The sequence below is a fragment of the Lepidochelys kempii genome, chromosome 1, assembly GCF_965140265.1.
Source record: "Lepidochelys kempii isolate rLepKem1 chromosome 1, rLepKem1.hap2, whole genome shotgun sequence".
In the NCBI taxonomy this organism is placed as follows: domain Eukaryota; kingdom Metazoa; phylum Chordata; order Testudines; family Cheloniidae; genus Lepidochelys; species Lepidochelys kempii.
Window position 1 is genome coordinate 218,179,988 of NC_133256.1, and position 15,537 is coordinate 218,195,524.

Genomic DNA, 15,537 nt, shown 5'->3' on the forward strand with positions numbered 1-15,537 from the left:
AATGACTGTAAAATTGGCACCCCCTTACCAGTATTTTTGTTCCCTGTAGATTTCCAGAGACATTTTTACTAACTTTGCTGACAAAATAATTTTTTTTATTGATTTTGATTCTGCTTTACCCTGCAGAGCCAATGCAGCTTAGAGAGGGGGAGCTGGATTCTAGTCTTTCTTCAACAACAACAACAACAACAAAAAATTTATGCTAAGTTCCAGTCAGTTACATCTGCAAATCCACTGAAGACAATGGAACTGCAGCTGTCACTGAAGGCTCAATTTGGCTTGCAGAGTCTTTGGCTAAGATTTTGAAAAGTGATTGGTTGTTTTGGGTGCCTAAGTTTTTGGGTCCCCCCTGGAGACCCTTTTTAGGGTCTGATTTACACAGAGCAGATGCTCAGCACTCTCTGCAAATCAGACCCTTTAAAGTTGTCTCAAGTCAGACACTCAAAAACTGATGCATCCAAAATTGCTACTTCTTTTTGGGTGAAAGCCATCAGTACCCTGTGATAATAAGGGAGAAGGACATCGCAGGTGGGTTTGCAGGGATGGCAGTTAAAAAATATTTTTACTTGCAGATTAATCATATTTGGAAAGGCATTATTAAGAGACAATAAACGCAGAACCTCTGCAATGCCTTTTATGCAGAATAACTTTTTAGAGAAGTACTGCACTTTAAAGCAGTCAGGCAGTTTTCATTTATACCACTTATAAACATGTGACAGATAATTCAGTGCCTCCACATAGCAGATACTCAATGACCTTGGAAGCAGAATACATTCTTCATATGGTTGAACTGTTCCTGAACAATATCTCCAATATATTAAGCCAAAACTAGAGCTCTGTTGTTAAAGATGCAGGCCCTCTTACCCTATGTTTTCATCCTCTTGGAAAAACCTATGAATTGTGTGGTCAATGCAAAGAAATCCATTTCTGAATAATAGCTGAGTCTGTCTCTGTTTGTCTTACTATGCCTCTCCTATATTATTGAGCATTCTTGACAAAATATAGAATTGTATTCTGTATAAATGTGCAAGATTCTGATCTCCATTATACTGATATAAATCCAGAGTGATTCCGCTTCAGTCAATCCAGTTACTCCAGGTTTACACTGATGTAATGGAGAAGAGAATCTAGCCCATATGTTTCCTTTTCAGACTTCAGTAGCGTAGAACAAACTTTGTCTCAGAATGCATGAATTGTTTCTGTCTTTTTCTTTATTTTAATGTTGAAATTGATTTTCCTTCTTTTGATATGAAGTGGTGTATTGGACTCATTACCAAATAGTTGTACCTGGTCACCAACAAAAGAGGAAGTGAAGGCAGATGTACTTACAGAGATATAATTAAATGCACCATTTGAAATGTAGGCTATCCCATACCATCAGATATAACCAATGGTATACCAAGCCTTGTATCCTGCCTCTCACAGTGTCCAGTATTTAATGCCTCTGAGGAAAACAATGAACATGCATAATACAGCATCCCAAACAACTGTGCAATGCTGTACATGCGTGGGGAGAATTCATCCCGATTCCTGAGGCAATCAGCTTATGCCCTGAAGCGTGAGATCTGATTTGAGCATCAACATAAGCACACTGTCTTGGAGACTGCATCTTTGTTGTTGAATGCCACATTCAAGCCATATTAATACTTAGATAATTTTCTTCTGTGGTCTAAAAAAATCCTGTGCCTAATATTTTGGAATCCATTCTTTGATACAAGGTCAGAAAGCATGATCGGGGGAAGTGGGACCATGTCACCTACTTTGGAGGTTCTGTTTATTTAGCTCTACACAGCTAATGCATATTCCCTTCTGTGAAGAGGATCCAAAAGTGAAAAAAGATGCCCTTACGAATCAAAATTCACAGAAGAGGCCTTAGACATCATCAAATTTAACCATGTTGCCAAGTAGAAATTAGAGGTAGCAAAGTCTATGAACTCATCTTACTCACAACCCTGCCAATGCTGGGTTGTTCATTACAATGTGTCCAGACATGGCCGAAGCAAATAAATTTAAAAATTCAAATGAATATTCATGGCATATTTTCTGCATTATTCACTCAGCTATATATCTGTGTGCAGTTCTTACAAGTGATGAAAACTCCTTCCATCTCCTCTCAGGCCTGACCCAGGTAAACAGATGTGTTATGGCTTAATTTTCTTGCTGTCTCTGCTGCCAGCTTTCATGGCCCTGCCTCCTTTTTTTAAGTCCAAAGTCTGATTTCTGTCCAACCCCTAAGGCTTATGCCCACTCCTACAGTAATATTAACTGTCCTCTGCTGGTTATTAAGGATCCAATTCTGCCACCCTTCCTCATGCTGAGTAATAATTACACGAGAGAGTAAGGGTCTCGCAATTGGGCCCTGAAGGCTCCCTCTTCTACTTTTTCTCCATATTTCAAAGCATATTTTCTTACCTTGTTTCTCTCTAACTACTGCAACCCCCCAGGGCAAATTCCCTTTCACTGGTTGGCCTCTCCATTGTTCTCTACTGAGCTAGTGAGTTATTTGGCTGGCTGCCTGGTTGTAAGATCCCCCTTCTGGGTCATTTGCTGATTTCGTGGATGCTATTCTTCTCAAACATGCCATTGATTTCTTACAGAGCAATGGGCCGCTTGTAGCCTACATTGCTGAGCAATAAATAAAATGTTTAAATACATCACTCAACATGTTAAACAGATCCTCTCACCTAGTCTAGTCAAGACAACTCAAGACATACAGACTTCTGTTACGTAAATGGCTTACTCTTTTTCCTCAATGCAGGAAGTGGATATTTATACAGTGAAGACTGAAGAACTGGCTTTTACATCTGCATTCTGCCTCCAAATTCAGCGCAACGATTACATTCATGCCTTGGTCACCTATTTTAATATTGAATTTACAAAGTGCCACAAGAAAATGGGATTTTCAACAGGTACACTATCTCCTTATTGCCACAGCTCCATTGTGTGATAATTCTGAAGGCGAGAATGTGAATCCTTTATTCACATTGATGAACAGCCCTATTCTTGTGAACAACTGCTCGCCAAAGTGAGTAAGGAGTTCACGGTCTTGCCCTAGCCAGTATAACTTGTTTTTTAAAAAGAAAATCAAATAATTGACTTCCTGTATTTAAAGGGACAGGATACCAAAATATCATTGGGCCAGATTGTCATTTGCACTGAGACACCATTATGCAGCTGTGGCAGGCCTTAAAGTGGATGTAACTTAGATCTTGTCAGAAAATGCCCACCCCACCAGAAAATTTTGACTTTTTGGTGAAAAATCAAAAAGTAAAATATTATGTTGAAAAGCTGAATTCGATTCTGAAATGCCAATGTGGTGTCTCATGGGAGTTGTAGTTTGAGTGCCTCATGCACCCAGTCTCCTCTATAGTGTGAATTGTCAGGTCTCACTACATCTCCCATGGTGCACCAGGATTTCACCTCTTGGTGACAGAAGGCGTGGCATCATTGCATAATGAAATCTGGCTGCATAGCCTGAACCATAGTGGAGAATAGCCACATGAAGCTACTGAACTACGACTTCCATGAGGCACCTCAGTGGCATACCCAAATAAAAATATTTTAGTTTTCAACTGAACACTTTTTTTGCTTTTTCGTTATTAATTTTTTTTGAATTACAATAAAAAAAATCAGACACTTGTGAAAAATTGTTTCATCAAAAACCCAATTTTCTGTCAAAAAATAGTTTTGACATACATTTTTCAACATCCCTAATGTAAATGTAACTTATAACCAGAGCAGAGCAAAGGAGCCTTAGTGCAAATTTAAATGTGGCCCAATGAGAATGGAGTGTGTGTGTGTGTGTGTGTGTGTGTGTATGTGTGTGTGAAAAATTTGCATTAACTAGAGACACTGGTCCAGCTCCTCAATTGGTGTACATTGGCAGAGAACCACAGACATCAGTAGAACTACACTGATTAGCCTCATTTAGGTATTTGGCACATTATTATTATACATTTTTTTTAAAATGGGTGAATAGGCTGATATTTGCCTGACAGATTTGAGCGTCAATGACTACATGCCTCCATCTATTCAGACACACCACTCTCCTCAGCTCAGGGAGCACAGACGGTCAAATGATGTCAATCTTCTCTAAGGAACATTACGGATGATTGGAAGTCCCTGCACTCTTTCCCCAGAGTGCATCTGTGCCGGGTCAGACTTTATTTGGCCCTAAGAAGTTTCCATTTAGAAATTTTACCAGAGACAAATCAAACAGAGAAGAGATTAATTAAGATCCTTTGGCATGGATCTGGATCCAAACTCATGCATGCAGCAGCATTCAACTAGTCTAATGAGTGTGGGAAGCTGTCAGAGGAAGAGTTACTACATAACTTATGACTTGTCTACACACTAGAGCTGGTTGTGAATTTTCTGATGAAACATTTTTCATCACAAAAGGCTGATTTGTAGAAAGTTGGTTTTGACAAATGGTTTTGAGAAATCTCCCACTTCAAAAACCCTTTGAAAATAAATAAATAAACATTTCAAAATTGTTGAAATGTTACATTTTGTAAACAAAAAGGTTTGCCAGCCATTTTAGTCTGACCCTCGAGCTCCCACTGGGGAGCAGGGTCTGGGGCTTGTCCCGCTCCAGTGCTCCATCTGGGAAGCAGGGTCGGGGACCATTCCACGCGGCTCCCGGAAGCAGTGGCACGGTCCTGCTTGAGGTAAGAGCCACCCGGAGCCTGCACCCCTGCCCCAACCTCTCCCCATGCCCCAACCTCCTGCCCCAGTCCTGATCCCCTTCCCTCCCTCCGAACCCCTTGATCTCAGCCTGGAGCACCCTCCTGCATCCCAAACCCCTCATCCCCAGCCCCACCCCAGAGCCCGCACCCCCAGCTAGAGCCCTCACACACACACCCCGCACCCCATTCCACCGCTCCAGCCCAGAGCTCCTTCCTGCACCCTAAACTCCTCATTTCTGGCCCCACCCCAGAGCCCACACCCCGAACCAGAGCCCTCAGCCCCTCCTGCACCCCAACCCCAATTTTGTGAGCACTCATGGCCCGCCATACAATCTCTATTCCCAGATGTGGCCCTCGGGCCAAAAAGTTTGCCCACCCCAGTATAGATACTAGTATAAAGGTGCATATAGTGACATATTCCCATAAGAGAAGGGGAATAAGCTCTCCTGATATAAGCCACATTTTTACTGGTATAATTAGAACCACACTCAGGGTAGTGTTGGTACAACCATTTTAGCTAAATAAAAGAAAAATTGCACCCCTAAGCAAAATTGTTGTACTGGTACAAAATCTGTGAGCAGACCAGGTCTCGGCATCTTTCTCATCATCTCATGAGTTTGATTATGTTAATGTGATCTCAGTGAATGCATGATAATAATACTGGAAGAAACTCAATTTGGCTTGTCACAGACTGTTGCATTTTTACTATGAAGAGCACACTGAACACATATCACTGTCTCCAGCAAACAGCAATTTAAATTGACTCTTCTTAGCAGAAAGAGAGAAGCTGGCTGCTATGAACCAACTGATAGACATGCAAAAAGACTCCTGAATTCTTAAGTGTCTCTCATCTCTGTCTGGTGTTATTGACCCAGGCTCACCAAGAAACGCGAAGACTCATTTACCAGAGAAAAAATTTCTCTCTCTCTCTTTTTGTTTTCTTTTTATAAATAGCCCCCGTGGCATTTTCTGGTATTTTCAGCTTTCAGTGGAATGGCTTGGGGGGGGGGTGTCTTAAATACAGTATCACATACAAGTCTGAAAAACATTTTTATTGTTTTAAAAATACATGTGAAAAATATTGCTGTGGTTTATATGACTCATTTACTTTGAAAGATCATCTTTCACACTTCCACAGACCCATTGGCCCTTCTCCTCTCATACCGAGGTAAATAAGGAGTGATTGGATTGAAATCAACAGAATTATACTAGGTAAAACCAGTGTGACAGCAGAATCAGACCTCTTGATTACAATGCATAAAACACATTTACAAGCACAGTATTTCAGAGAGGCAGCATCTGTAGATAATCTGTGTAAGAAAAGTAAGGAGCAGGAAAAGGGCATTTAGCTCCATATGCCAGCCTTTTGTTATTGTAGATTTTCACATTACATTCCTGTTCATCCATGCTCTTTGCTCCCATCCTTTGGTTGGTAATTTATTCTCTGGATCTGATTCTCCTCTCACACCAGTGTAGCTCCATTGACTTCAGTTACTCCTGATTTACATTGTAGTATGTGAAAAGAGAGAGAGATCTGTGGGTCCCATGAGAGCTAATAGGAAGAAGCAGGACATTGTATTTTAATTCCATGGAAGTGGGAGATTAAAATAGATGTAATGATGGAGGAAGTGAGAATGTTTTTCGCATTAGATTTCATTGTTTTATTAGCCATGAGGCTAATGAGCTGGGAGGAAAGGTGGGTCTTAAAATGGTACCAACAGACTCATGGGATCGGTTATTTTAGTGCCTAGGGGCCACAACTTGAGACCAGGGCCCCAGTGTGCTAGGTGTTATATAGACATCTCAATGGCCTGGCCTGCAGTTGAGCCTATGAGGGTGTGAATAGGAATGCGCACCAAAGTGCATCGCTGTAACTCCCATGTGGACGCTACCTGTGTGAACTAAAAGGTTCCTTGTTTGCATTAACATAGTCCTCTTGAAAGAGGACTACAGTAATGCAAAATAGGAACTGTTTGGTTGGAACTTCAGTGTCCAGCAGGGGGAGTTATAGTGCAACACACCCCTGTAGTCTGAATGGTGGGGCAGTGTAGACATAGCCTCACTGGGGTCTGTAGGTACTATTGTGATTGGGAGTAAAAGACAGTCTCTGCTGCAAAATTGGACAGTGTAAATAGACAAGAGAAACAGAGTGAGAGAAAGGAAATATTAATTAAGACTCTGTTAAGTGACTTGCCCAAGAACCCAGATAGCTGTCCTAGTAAGGAATGTGTTCACGGAAATCATCAAGTAGTGTGGTACAAGGATATCAGAGTTATGAATGCAAACTTGGGAAATCAAAAAATCTAGGGTAAAATGTTCAAAAGTGCCCAAGTGACTTAGGAGCCTGAGTCCCATTTTCAAAACTGACTTAGGAGTCTAAATGTTTTGAAATTCAGTGAGACTTAGGCTCTGAAGGTCCAGATTTGTGAAATCAATGGGAGTTAGGTGCCTAAGTACATTTGAGGGTCTGGGCTTAAGCAATTTTGAAAATTTTACCTTTTACAGAGAGTAAAATGCAATAGCAGGAAATATTCAAATCCATCAGTATGGAAGAAGCCTAAGAGAAGGTCTGCTCCCAATCTCTAGGAAGTTAATAAGATCTGTTGAATTTAATGGACTTTGGATCAGGGCCTAGAGGTGCAGCAGACTCCCTGAACTAGAAGAATGCAAGAAATAAAAAGGAGCCAGTGCAGGTTCACAAGGGGCTTCTCAAAAGATCTGAAAATAACATTTCAAAAACATACAGGAAATGCAAAAGGGGAAAGGAAGACAAACACATTCTGTTGAAGTTTTCAGGGGGAAGATATGGACAGTGGAATGAGTAAGGGCCAGGTCCATCAATCCCTCAAAGCCAATGGAGTTCAAAGGGGGCAGGTTTGCAAGGTCCGGCCTCTAGTGCTAGCCAAAGGAGCAAAGGGGAATAAGAAGTGTAGAAAGAAGATCATCAATAAATTGATGGGTAGAAAGAAGATCCATCAATACATTAGAAGGATGTGTGTGTGAAATTAATAAATCAAAATGGTTGAGATATTGAATCATCTTAAAGGACACCCTGTAACAAATAAGCTTTGGATCACATATCGGCATATAGTCATTCAGTGTAAACTGCTTTGGGAACAGGAGAGAATTCTAAATCTCTGAGAATATTCACAAAAAGAAAAGGAGGACTTGTGGCACCTTAGAGACGAACAAATTATTTGAGCATAAGCTTTTGTGAGCTACAGCTCACTTCATCGGATGCGTGCAGGGGAAAATACCGTGGGGAGATTTTATATACACAGAGAACATGAAACAATGGGTGTTACCATACAGGCTGTAACAAGAGTGATCAGGTAAGGTGAGCTATTATCAGTGGGGGTGGGGGGCAAGGAGAGGGGAACCACCCTTTTGTAGTGATAATCAAGGTGGGCCATTTCCAGCAGTTGACAAAAATGTGTGAGGAACGGGGTGGGGAGGGGAATAAACATGGGGAAATAGTTTTACTTTGTGTAATGACCCATCCACTCCCAGTCTTTAATCAAGCCTAAGTTAATTGTGTCCAGTTTGCAAATTAATTCCAATTCAGCAGTCTCTCGTTGAAATCTGTTTTTGAAGTTTTTTTGTTGAAGAATTGCAACTTTTATGTCTGTAATGGACTACAAGCCATCAGGAACGGTATCCCCGATAATGTCACGGCAAACCTGCAGCACTGCAGCTGCACCGATGTAGTGTGGTAGTGAAGACAAGCCCTTAGCCTTTGTGTGCCTTAGTTATCCCACCTTGAAAATTGCATAATGATACTTATCTTTCTTGTAAGTGCTCTGAGAGCTTTAAGTAAAAGGCACTATAAATGAGGTCTGATTCACTTCCGACTAGCACCAATGTAAATCCAATGTAAATTCGGAGTAAGTCCTCCCAACTTAGTGAAATTACACTACAGTAAGTGGGAGCCATACAGGTGTCATAGTATCTGAGTTGAAATCTGCCAGGAAAGGGGATTTTTTCAAAGTCTAATGTTCTGTTCATAGAACAGACTCAAATGCCGAATTCATATAAATGCCAACATCTGTTTTGTAGCCCCTGATGCTCCATATACCCACTGGAAGCAAACGGTCTTCTACTTAGAGGACTACCTAACTGTGAGAAGAGGCGAAGAAATCTATGGAACTATATCCATGAAACCAAATGCAAAAAATGTGGTAGGTCGCCTTCCTTGGTTCCGATTTGTGGCTGTAATGCTAGATGGACCATACAGAAGAGTAAACAGAGTGAGCCTGTTAAAGGGTCTGAACTCATGACCAGTCGCAGGTAGTCGGTTCATAACCTCACTGAATTTGGATGCAGATAACTATGTTTGTACAATGCTAATGTTGTACTGCTAAAATTGCAAAAAAAAATCAGCATGGAGGAAAAAAAGGAAAGTTCCAAATGCAGTGTCAAGTCAGCTGTACAGTGTATTCTGTATGGTTTATGGCTCTCACTTTGTGACATAAGCGGGAAGGCCATGTTTCTGCTGCCATTGAAATCAGTGATAAAGTTCCCATTGCTTTCAACGGTGGGTGATCAGGCATAATTATTTCAGTTATGCATGTTGGGCCATATTTTCACAAGAACTGAACATCGGACTGCTCCCAGTTGGGCCCCTAGGTAAGGGGTTGCACATTCTCATATGCACTCAGCTTGCATATAGACGACTAACTTAAATTATCCAATTCTCAAATAATCTCAGCAGCCAGCAGGTCCCATTTTTCTCAGTGGCAGCTGCTGACTGCTGAGTGCTTTCGTAATTTCCCACCTCAGCTGGGTGCTAAACTGGGAGCGGAGCGTGGTTTGAAAATCTGGCCCCAATTGTGGATGCTGAACTCTTTTGAAAATGTGACCCTTATAGCCTAATCCAAAACAGAGTGAAGGGACTGGAAAAACTCCCATTGACTTCAGTGGGTGTTGGGCTAGTCCATGATAGGGCGGGCCAAAAATATTCCATTAAAACTATTTTTTGATGGAAAATTGGAATTTCATTTGGAAGTGGATTAAGCTAAATTGGAAAAAAAAAACCCACTCCTTTTCCAGAATAAGTGTCCCCACATAGCGGTTTATAACTGTTCTAGAATAGTTATTCCAGAACAGCTATTTTGGTAAATTTCCAACAAGCCTGTAAAGAAACCTCTGAGAAGAATGTACAAAGCTTCCACTGCTGTAGGTTACCCAATGAATGCTGTTGGGCCATTTATTCTCATACTTCATTGGTAAAAAGAACACTATGTGCATGTCTTTCTGAGTCTGCATTCTTTCTTAGGTTGAGTAAAGATAATCAAATTTGCACACAAAACTACTTATAGTCTTACTTACATGTTACGCCTAAATCTTCATTACAGCGTGACCTGGATTTCACAGTAGACTTGGATTTTAAAGGACAGCTGTGCGAAACGTCTGTATCTAATGACTACAAAATGCGCTAGCAAAAGAATCTCTTGAGAGACAGAGAGAAGAATTGCACCAAATCTTGATCCACTGCACTTCAAGCTAGAAACAGTTGTTTGCAGGTCTATTACATTAGACCCTAGAAAGTGTACTCTGGTGGAAAGTTGGTAACCTGATCCTTCCTATTGGTGCCACATGGAGATGGGATCCTGCTATGAATGTACAGTATACAGAACCATAACTTTTGTCAATTATATAGGCAAAATAAGCAAACAGTCTTCAGTACTCTGGTTAATTTTAGGATGGCAGAAGATGCATAATCAAATTGTACTACTTACTGTGAATTTCTGGTTCTTCCAAGCTTTGCATGCTACAGGCAATTAGGACAATTACTTTAAAATAGAAGACCACTGAGACACATTGTCATGATAGCATTACTGAGATCAGAGTCAGTATAAATATATTATAAATATAAAACTATGTTGTACATCAGAAGGATTCTATTGCTTCATAATAGGAATTTGTTTTTGTGATTAGTTTTTTCTTCCCATTAAGCAACAATAGAAAGTTAGTTGTACTAGCTCTGATATTAATCTAGCTAGGCAGATGCTCCAGCTGTCATTCACTGCCCTCCACTGTAGCTTCAGGGAATATTACATATTGATTGTTAGTGTGAGCTAGAAGGTAACAGAAAATCAGTTGGAAAACATACATCTCTAACTTTCAGTGTTGATTTCTGTCCCGTTCACAGATGGACATCCTTCAGTTATTTAAAAAAACAAGTTTAACTTTTCATCATTTGGGAACATTTTGTGATGAATTCTTATAGCTGGATCTTGCATGAGACCCTCTTAAATTTGGCATACAGTATTTGAATGTGATGAGTGCGAAGCCTTTCAAAATGGTAGATTAGTCATGCTTTGTTGGCCATGTCACATCTCCGTTTACCTCTCAGTAACCATCTTAATACAAAATCATTTTAGTTCTGAATAAACAGCGGGTTGGTGTTGGTGTTGGACAGGTCACTTTAAAGTGCAAATATTAGTCTCAAAAGTGCAGTGATCACCTTTGCTGAAATGGGGTAATGTTTATTTAAAAAAATCTGTGGCTTCTGGTATTATGAAGATGTCTGTAGCTTATTTTTCCCCTTCCACTTATTATTTTACTTTAAATATATTCAGCTTATAGTTAATATTTTAACTGTTTATATTCCTTGAGATGTATGTATCCATTTTTTTTACTATGTATAAATATTGGGCATCTACTCACATGTAATTTATTAAATTGTTGCATCATCATCTTCATCTGTACGTCTTCCAGCCACCAAAGGTATTAGGCACAAAAAGATGTTCTTGTGATGTACTGGATAAAATTGACTAGCTTTCTGTCTGAGATAATTTCTTTATCAGCTGCAAATGAAACAGGCTAGAAGTTGTGAAAAGCTAACAGTGCTGAAGGTGTAAACTTGTTCGTAAGCTTTTCTTAGGTTCCTGTTCTGTCAATGTAACGACTGTCTGCTTTTAACCTTTTAGACATGTTTCTATTGTTTTTCACTTCATCTGAGAGATGTACAGTACTTCCATTTTCTTATGGTCTAAAGATTATGGTCTTGGGATCATGGTACATGGTATCTGTGTAGAATGAAATTAAACTGTAATTTGGCAGTAAAACAAATTGTTCACTCTGCAGTTAATTATGATTCCTTTAAAGCAATTTTTACTGTTTTCTTTGAGCCAGATGCTGATGTTTTTACTCACCCTGAATAGTACTGTAACAGGGTGGTCTGCCCCTTTTAGGACCAAGGGTTTTGGGAAGCAGCCTGCCTGATTCTGCAGAGGAGTCCATATCATCCGACTCAGCTGGGCAGCATCAGGTGATTAGGTCTGATGAATCCTAGCTAGGAGATATAGATGTGGGTCTTAGCTCCATGAGGGAGCTTGGGACCAGGAGAGAGCTGGGAGAACATCTCCTGTAACTGTAGCAGGACTGTGAGGGCCTGAGAGGCCCTGTGAACACCTGTAGCCTGGGTGGAGGCCTCGACTACTAAACTGCCAGAGATTAGGGGGTTGGCAACAGCACTGTCACTTTATGTTTCACTCCATATTTCCTTTTTTTGTGTTGGAGAATAAACAGAGCCCTGAGATCAGGGCTATGAACTGATATAGGTATGGCCAATTATTTTCCCCAGGTTGGTTATTGAGTCCACCAGCATACAGAACCTTACTCCTCAAAGAGTCCTGTCTAAGTGGGTCTATTCTTGGAGTCAAGTACTTCTGAAGGTGAGGAAAGAGAAAAGGATTTCCCTACACCCCCCCCGCCCGAATTTCCTCTCCCCACCCTCCCGCAATTTTGTGAACTAGTTACATGCAGTGTTGCCAATTTAGTGATTGTGTGGAAATTTGAATTGAAATTGAAACATTTATCATACACTTTATATGCTTTTAAAGTGTGTATTAAATACATATATCTGAAAAAGTATAATAGATTTGAAAGGTATGAACATAGACTAGCTTCCTTATACAGCTGTTGTTTTTATGACCATGTCAGTGCATTCATTTTGGTGATGTTGGCCAACCTAATAATTTCAAATTATGATTTGTAAGCAAAGTCTAAATGAGCTCTCCCTGACAGCTAGTGATGAGCTTGGGCCTGGGGGAAAAGGCTTCAGGACCAAATTGTATTTACATTCACACCTAAACTACCTAGGTATCCAGCAAACAGAGTGATAGATTTTGGCTGGGGTTGGGTTACAAATCACTTGAATGTGGGGGGTAAAGAAATGTTGTTATTCTTATTGTCTGAGTAAAGGGCAGTAGAACTGTACTCAGCCTGTGCTGATTGATGGCATCAAGAGAGAGGGTGGGGACGGGTGTTTTGCTTGATGGTCTGCCTGAGTCACAAGTACTATTAGACCTGCCCCTCTCCACTGTTTAAAGACAGAGCTGATTAGGCTCCATAGATAGTCTTTTGTTGCGTTAAGTGATCACCTACAGCTGAAATCACTGATAATCAGGTCTACGTGCTTAGACCTGCTGTGGGACAGTGTTTCTGTGGAAGAGACGGCCCAGTCTGCACTCGCACCGAGGTTTCCCCACTGAGAGCTCAGCTGAAATCGTTGAGAGCTGGGTGGAACCTTAAGAGACCAACTCGCAGAGGTCACAGTGGCAGGTGGCAGCAGAAGGTGATGGCGCAGGGCCATTGGCAACAGAGCGATGGAGTGAATGGTGGCACAATGAACAAGAGTGGCCAGAGTGAACAGTGACCAGCTGGAGGAACCAGCAAGGTGCCTTCTTGCCCCCCATCTGGGAGGTGAACTCATGTGAAAGCACCTCTGAACTCTGAGCCTCCACTGACCAAGGACAACACCGGTGAGTGTTAAAGAGGCTATTAAGAATGCTGGAGACACAACACAGTTCATGCGAACAAACATGGCTGTGGCATCATACTTTCAATTTAGGCAAGAGATACCACACACTACAAACTGGAGGCCAATGTTAAGTGCATTTTCACTTGTTCATCCTGAAGTTGAATACTTGTTCCGAACAAGACCAGCAAATGTTCACTGTCTTTCTGCAAGAAACTCAACTGACTGGCTAGACGCATGTGCTGCAACAGTGAAAGACTCAACAGTTGAAAAAGTGAAGAACCCTCTCACCACATTAAAAGAATCTGCATACATGGCTAATGAATGCACCAATGCAAATGGTCATCAAGTATTAAGTCATTGTGTACATTATCTTGATGTCAGCGGTAGGCCAGTAGATGCATTTCTCCATGTTCAAGTTATAGAAGACAGATTGGCTGCATCTGTGACAACCCACATCTTAGAAGAGTTAAATGCTTGTCAATTGGACCCCAAACAGATGTCTGCTTGTATATTTGATGGATCTGCAAACTTCTCTGGAAGACATGGTTAAGCACAAGCTTTGGTCAGAGAAAAGTGTAACCCTAGTCTCTCCTATACACACTGCAGAGGCCATCTACTCCAACTGGCACTAGTATGAGCTGCAGACTCTTCAAAAGACATTTAAAAAAGCTAGAAATTTAATGTCTTCATTATATTCTTTTTTCAGCAAGAGTCCAAAAAGACTGAATATCTTGGAAAATATAGAAAATACACTGGGATTGAAGTTCAAATTAGTCCAACCTGGGAAAACCCTCTGGCTTTCTCATGAGCAATCCTTGGCTGTTGTCTTAAAATTACTCCAGCCATTATTACTGGCTTTGGAAAGCATCTACCAAGATGGGATGGGTCTAAGTAGTGGGGCTGGTGGATTATTTTTGCTACTACATTCAGAGAAGACTATTGCCATTCTCTCTGTTGTAAGTCTACTGTTGAAACCACTTGGGTCATTAAACAATGCCATCCAGGCATCTGCTACAACAGTAGTAGATCTTTGTCCAGCAAAGCTTGTCCAGAAGCTACATTTGGATCAATCAGAGAGCTATCCATTGAAAAAGTACTGGAAGAAGCAAGTTGACTAATGAAGGCATTTATATTGAATCCTTAAGTGAAGGGGACAAGAAGTGTTTAAGACAACTGAAAAAGTACACAGACTTGATTCTTAAAAATCTATAACAGAGACTTCTAGATTCTACTCAACCTCTACGTAGCTTTTACAGATCCCTGTCTTATAAAACACTGACAGTTGAGTGGAGTGAGGCACTGCCAGCAATGGGGCTGCCATGTTCTCAGGACAGAATAGAGAATTTGAACACAGAGTGGAATATCATATGACTAATGAATGAAGATTTGACTTCAACTTCTTTTCTATCATCACTAATGGCTCGACCCGATCTTTATGCTATGTTTTCTGGGCTGAAAGAAGTAGGAATTCATCTCTTGCTACTCCCAGTCACAACAGCTACAGCTGAGCGTTCTTTTTCATCATTGAATAGAATTTTGTGTTTTGAAAGAAGTCGCCTTCTGCCTGATCATGTGAATGAACTAATGAGCATATCAATGGAAGGAATGGAAGTACTGGGCACACGAGAAGCCACCAAAGATGAATGCATTGCATTCAAGAAGTTCATTAACAGAGTTATGCAAAATTATAACAAGAAACCAAGAAGGATGTAGATGTAGTGCTTCATAGAAAGCTTGAGTAGCCAACTTTAATTTGTGTGATAATTTTAAAATTAATAAAATGGTCATGAAACATTTTTCAGTTTTTACTGTGGTGCCATACAGCCCACCTTCATCCTCACGGTCTCACCCCTCATCGGCCCTGACACCCCGTGGTCCCCTGTAAATTTGAAACCCTCCCCCCCGCAATTTCAATTCCTGGGGAAAACACTGGAAAGAGATCAGAATCTGTCCCTGTTTCCCCAATGTACATTGGGATGCACCTACTATTTCACGAGTAACCACTGTACTGACTACAATTGACCAGGAAAATATTTGCTCAGATTGTTTACTTTGTGCATTTGGCCAGCACTTTGGCCCAGA

The 15,537-nt window shown here is 40.8% G+C and overlaps 1 protein-coding gene across 3 annotated transcripts in view; it reads left to right on the forward strand.

Annotated features, from left to right (window-relative positions):
* The window catches only part of PRMT8 (protein arginine methyltransferase 8), a 99,735-nt gene extending 87,973 nt beyond the window's left edge, over positions 1–11,762 (forward strand). For 2 of the 3 annotated variants that reach the window (XM_073314525.1, XM_073314543.1), the window contains 3 exons: positions 2,759–2,909; positions 8,745–8,866; positions 10,043–11,762. In XM_073314525.1, the coding sequence (XP_073170626.1) occupies positions 2,759–2,909; positions 8,745–8,866; positions 10,043–10,126 (357 nt within the window). In that variant the 3' untranslated portion in view covers positions 10,127–11,762. Of the gene's footprint in view, positions 1–2,060; positions 2,129–2,758; positions 2,910–8,744; positions 8,867–10,042 lie in introns of all 3 variants that reach the window. The other variant, XM_073314535.1, reaches the window with a different exon arrangement.
* The last annotated feature ends 3,775 nt before the right edge of the window (positions 11,763–15,537 follow it).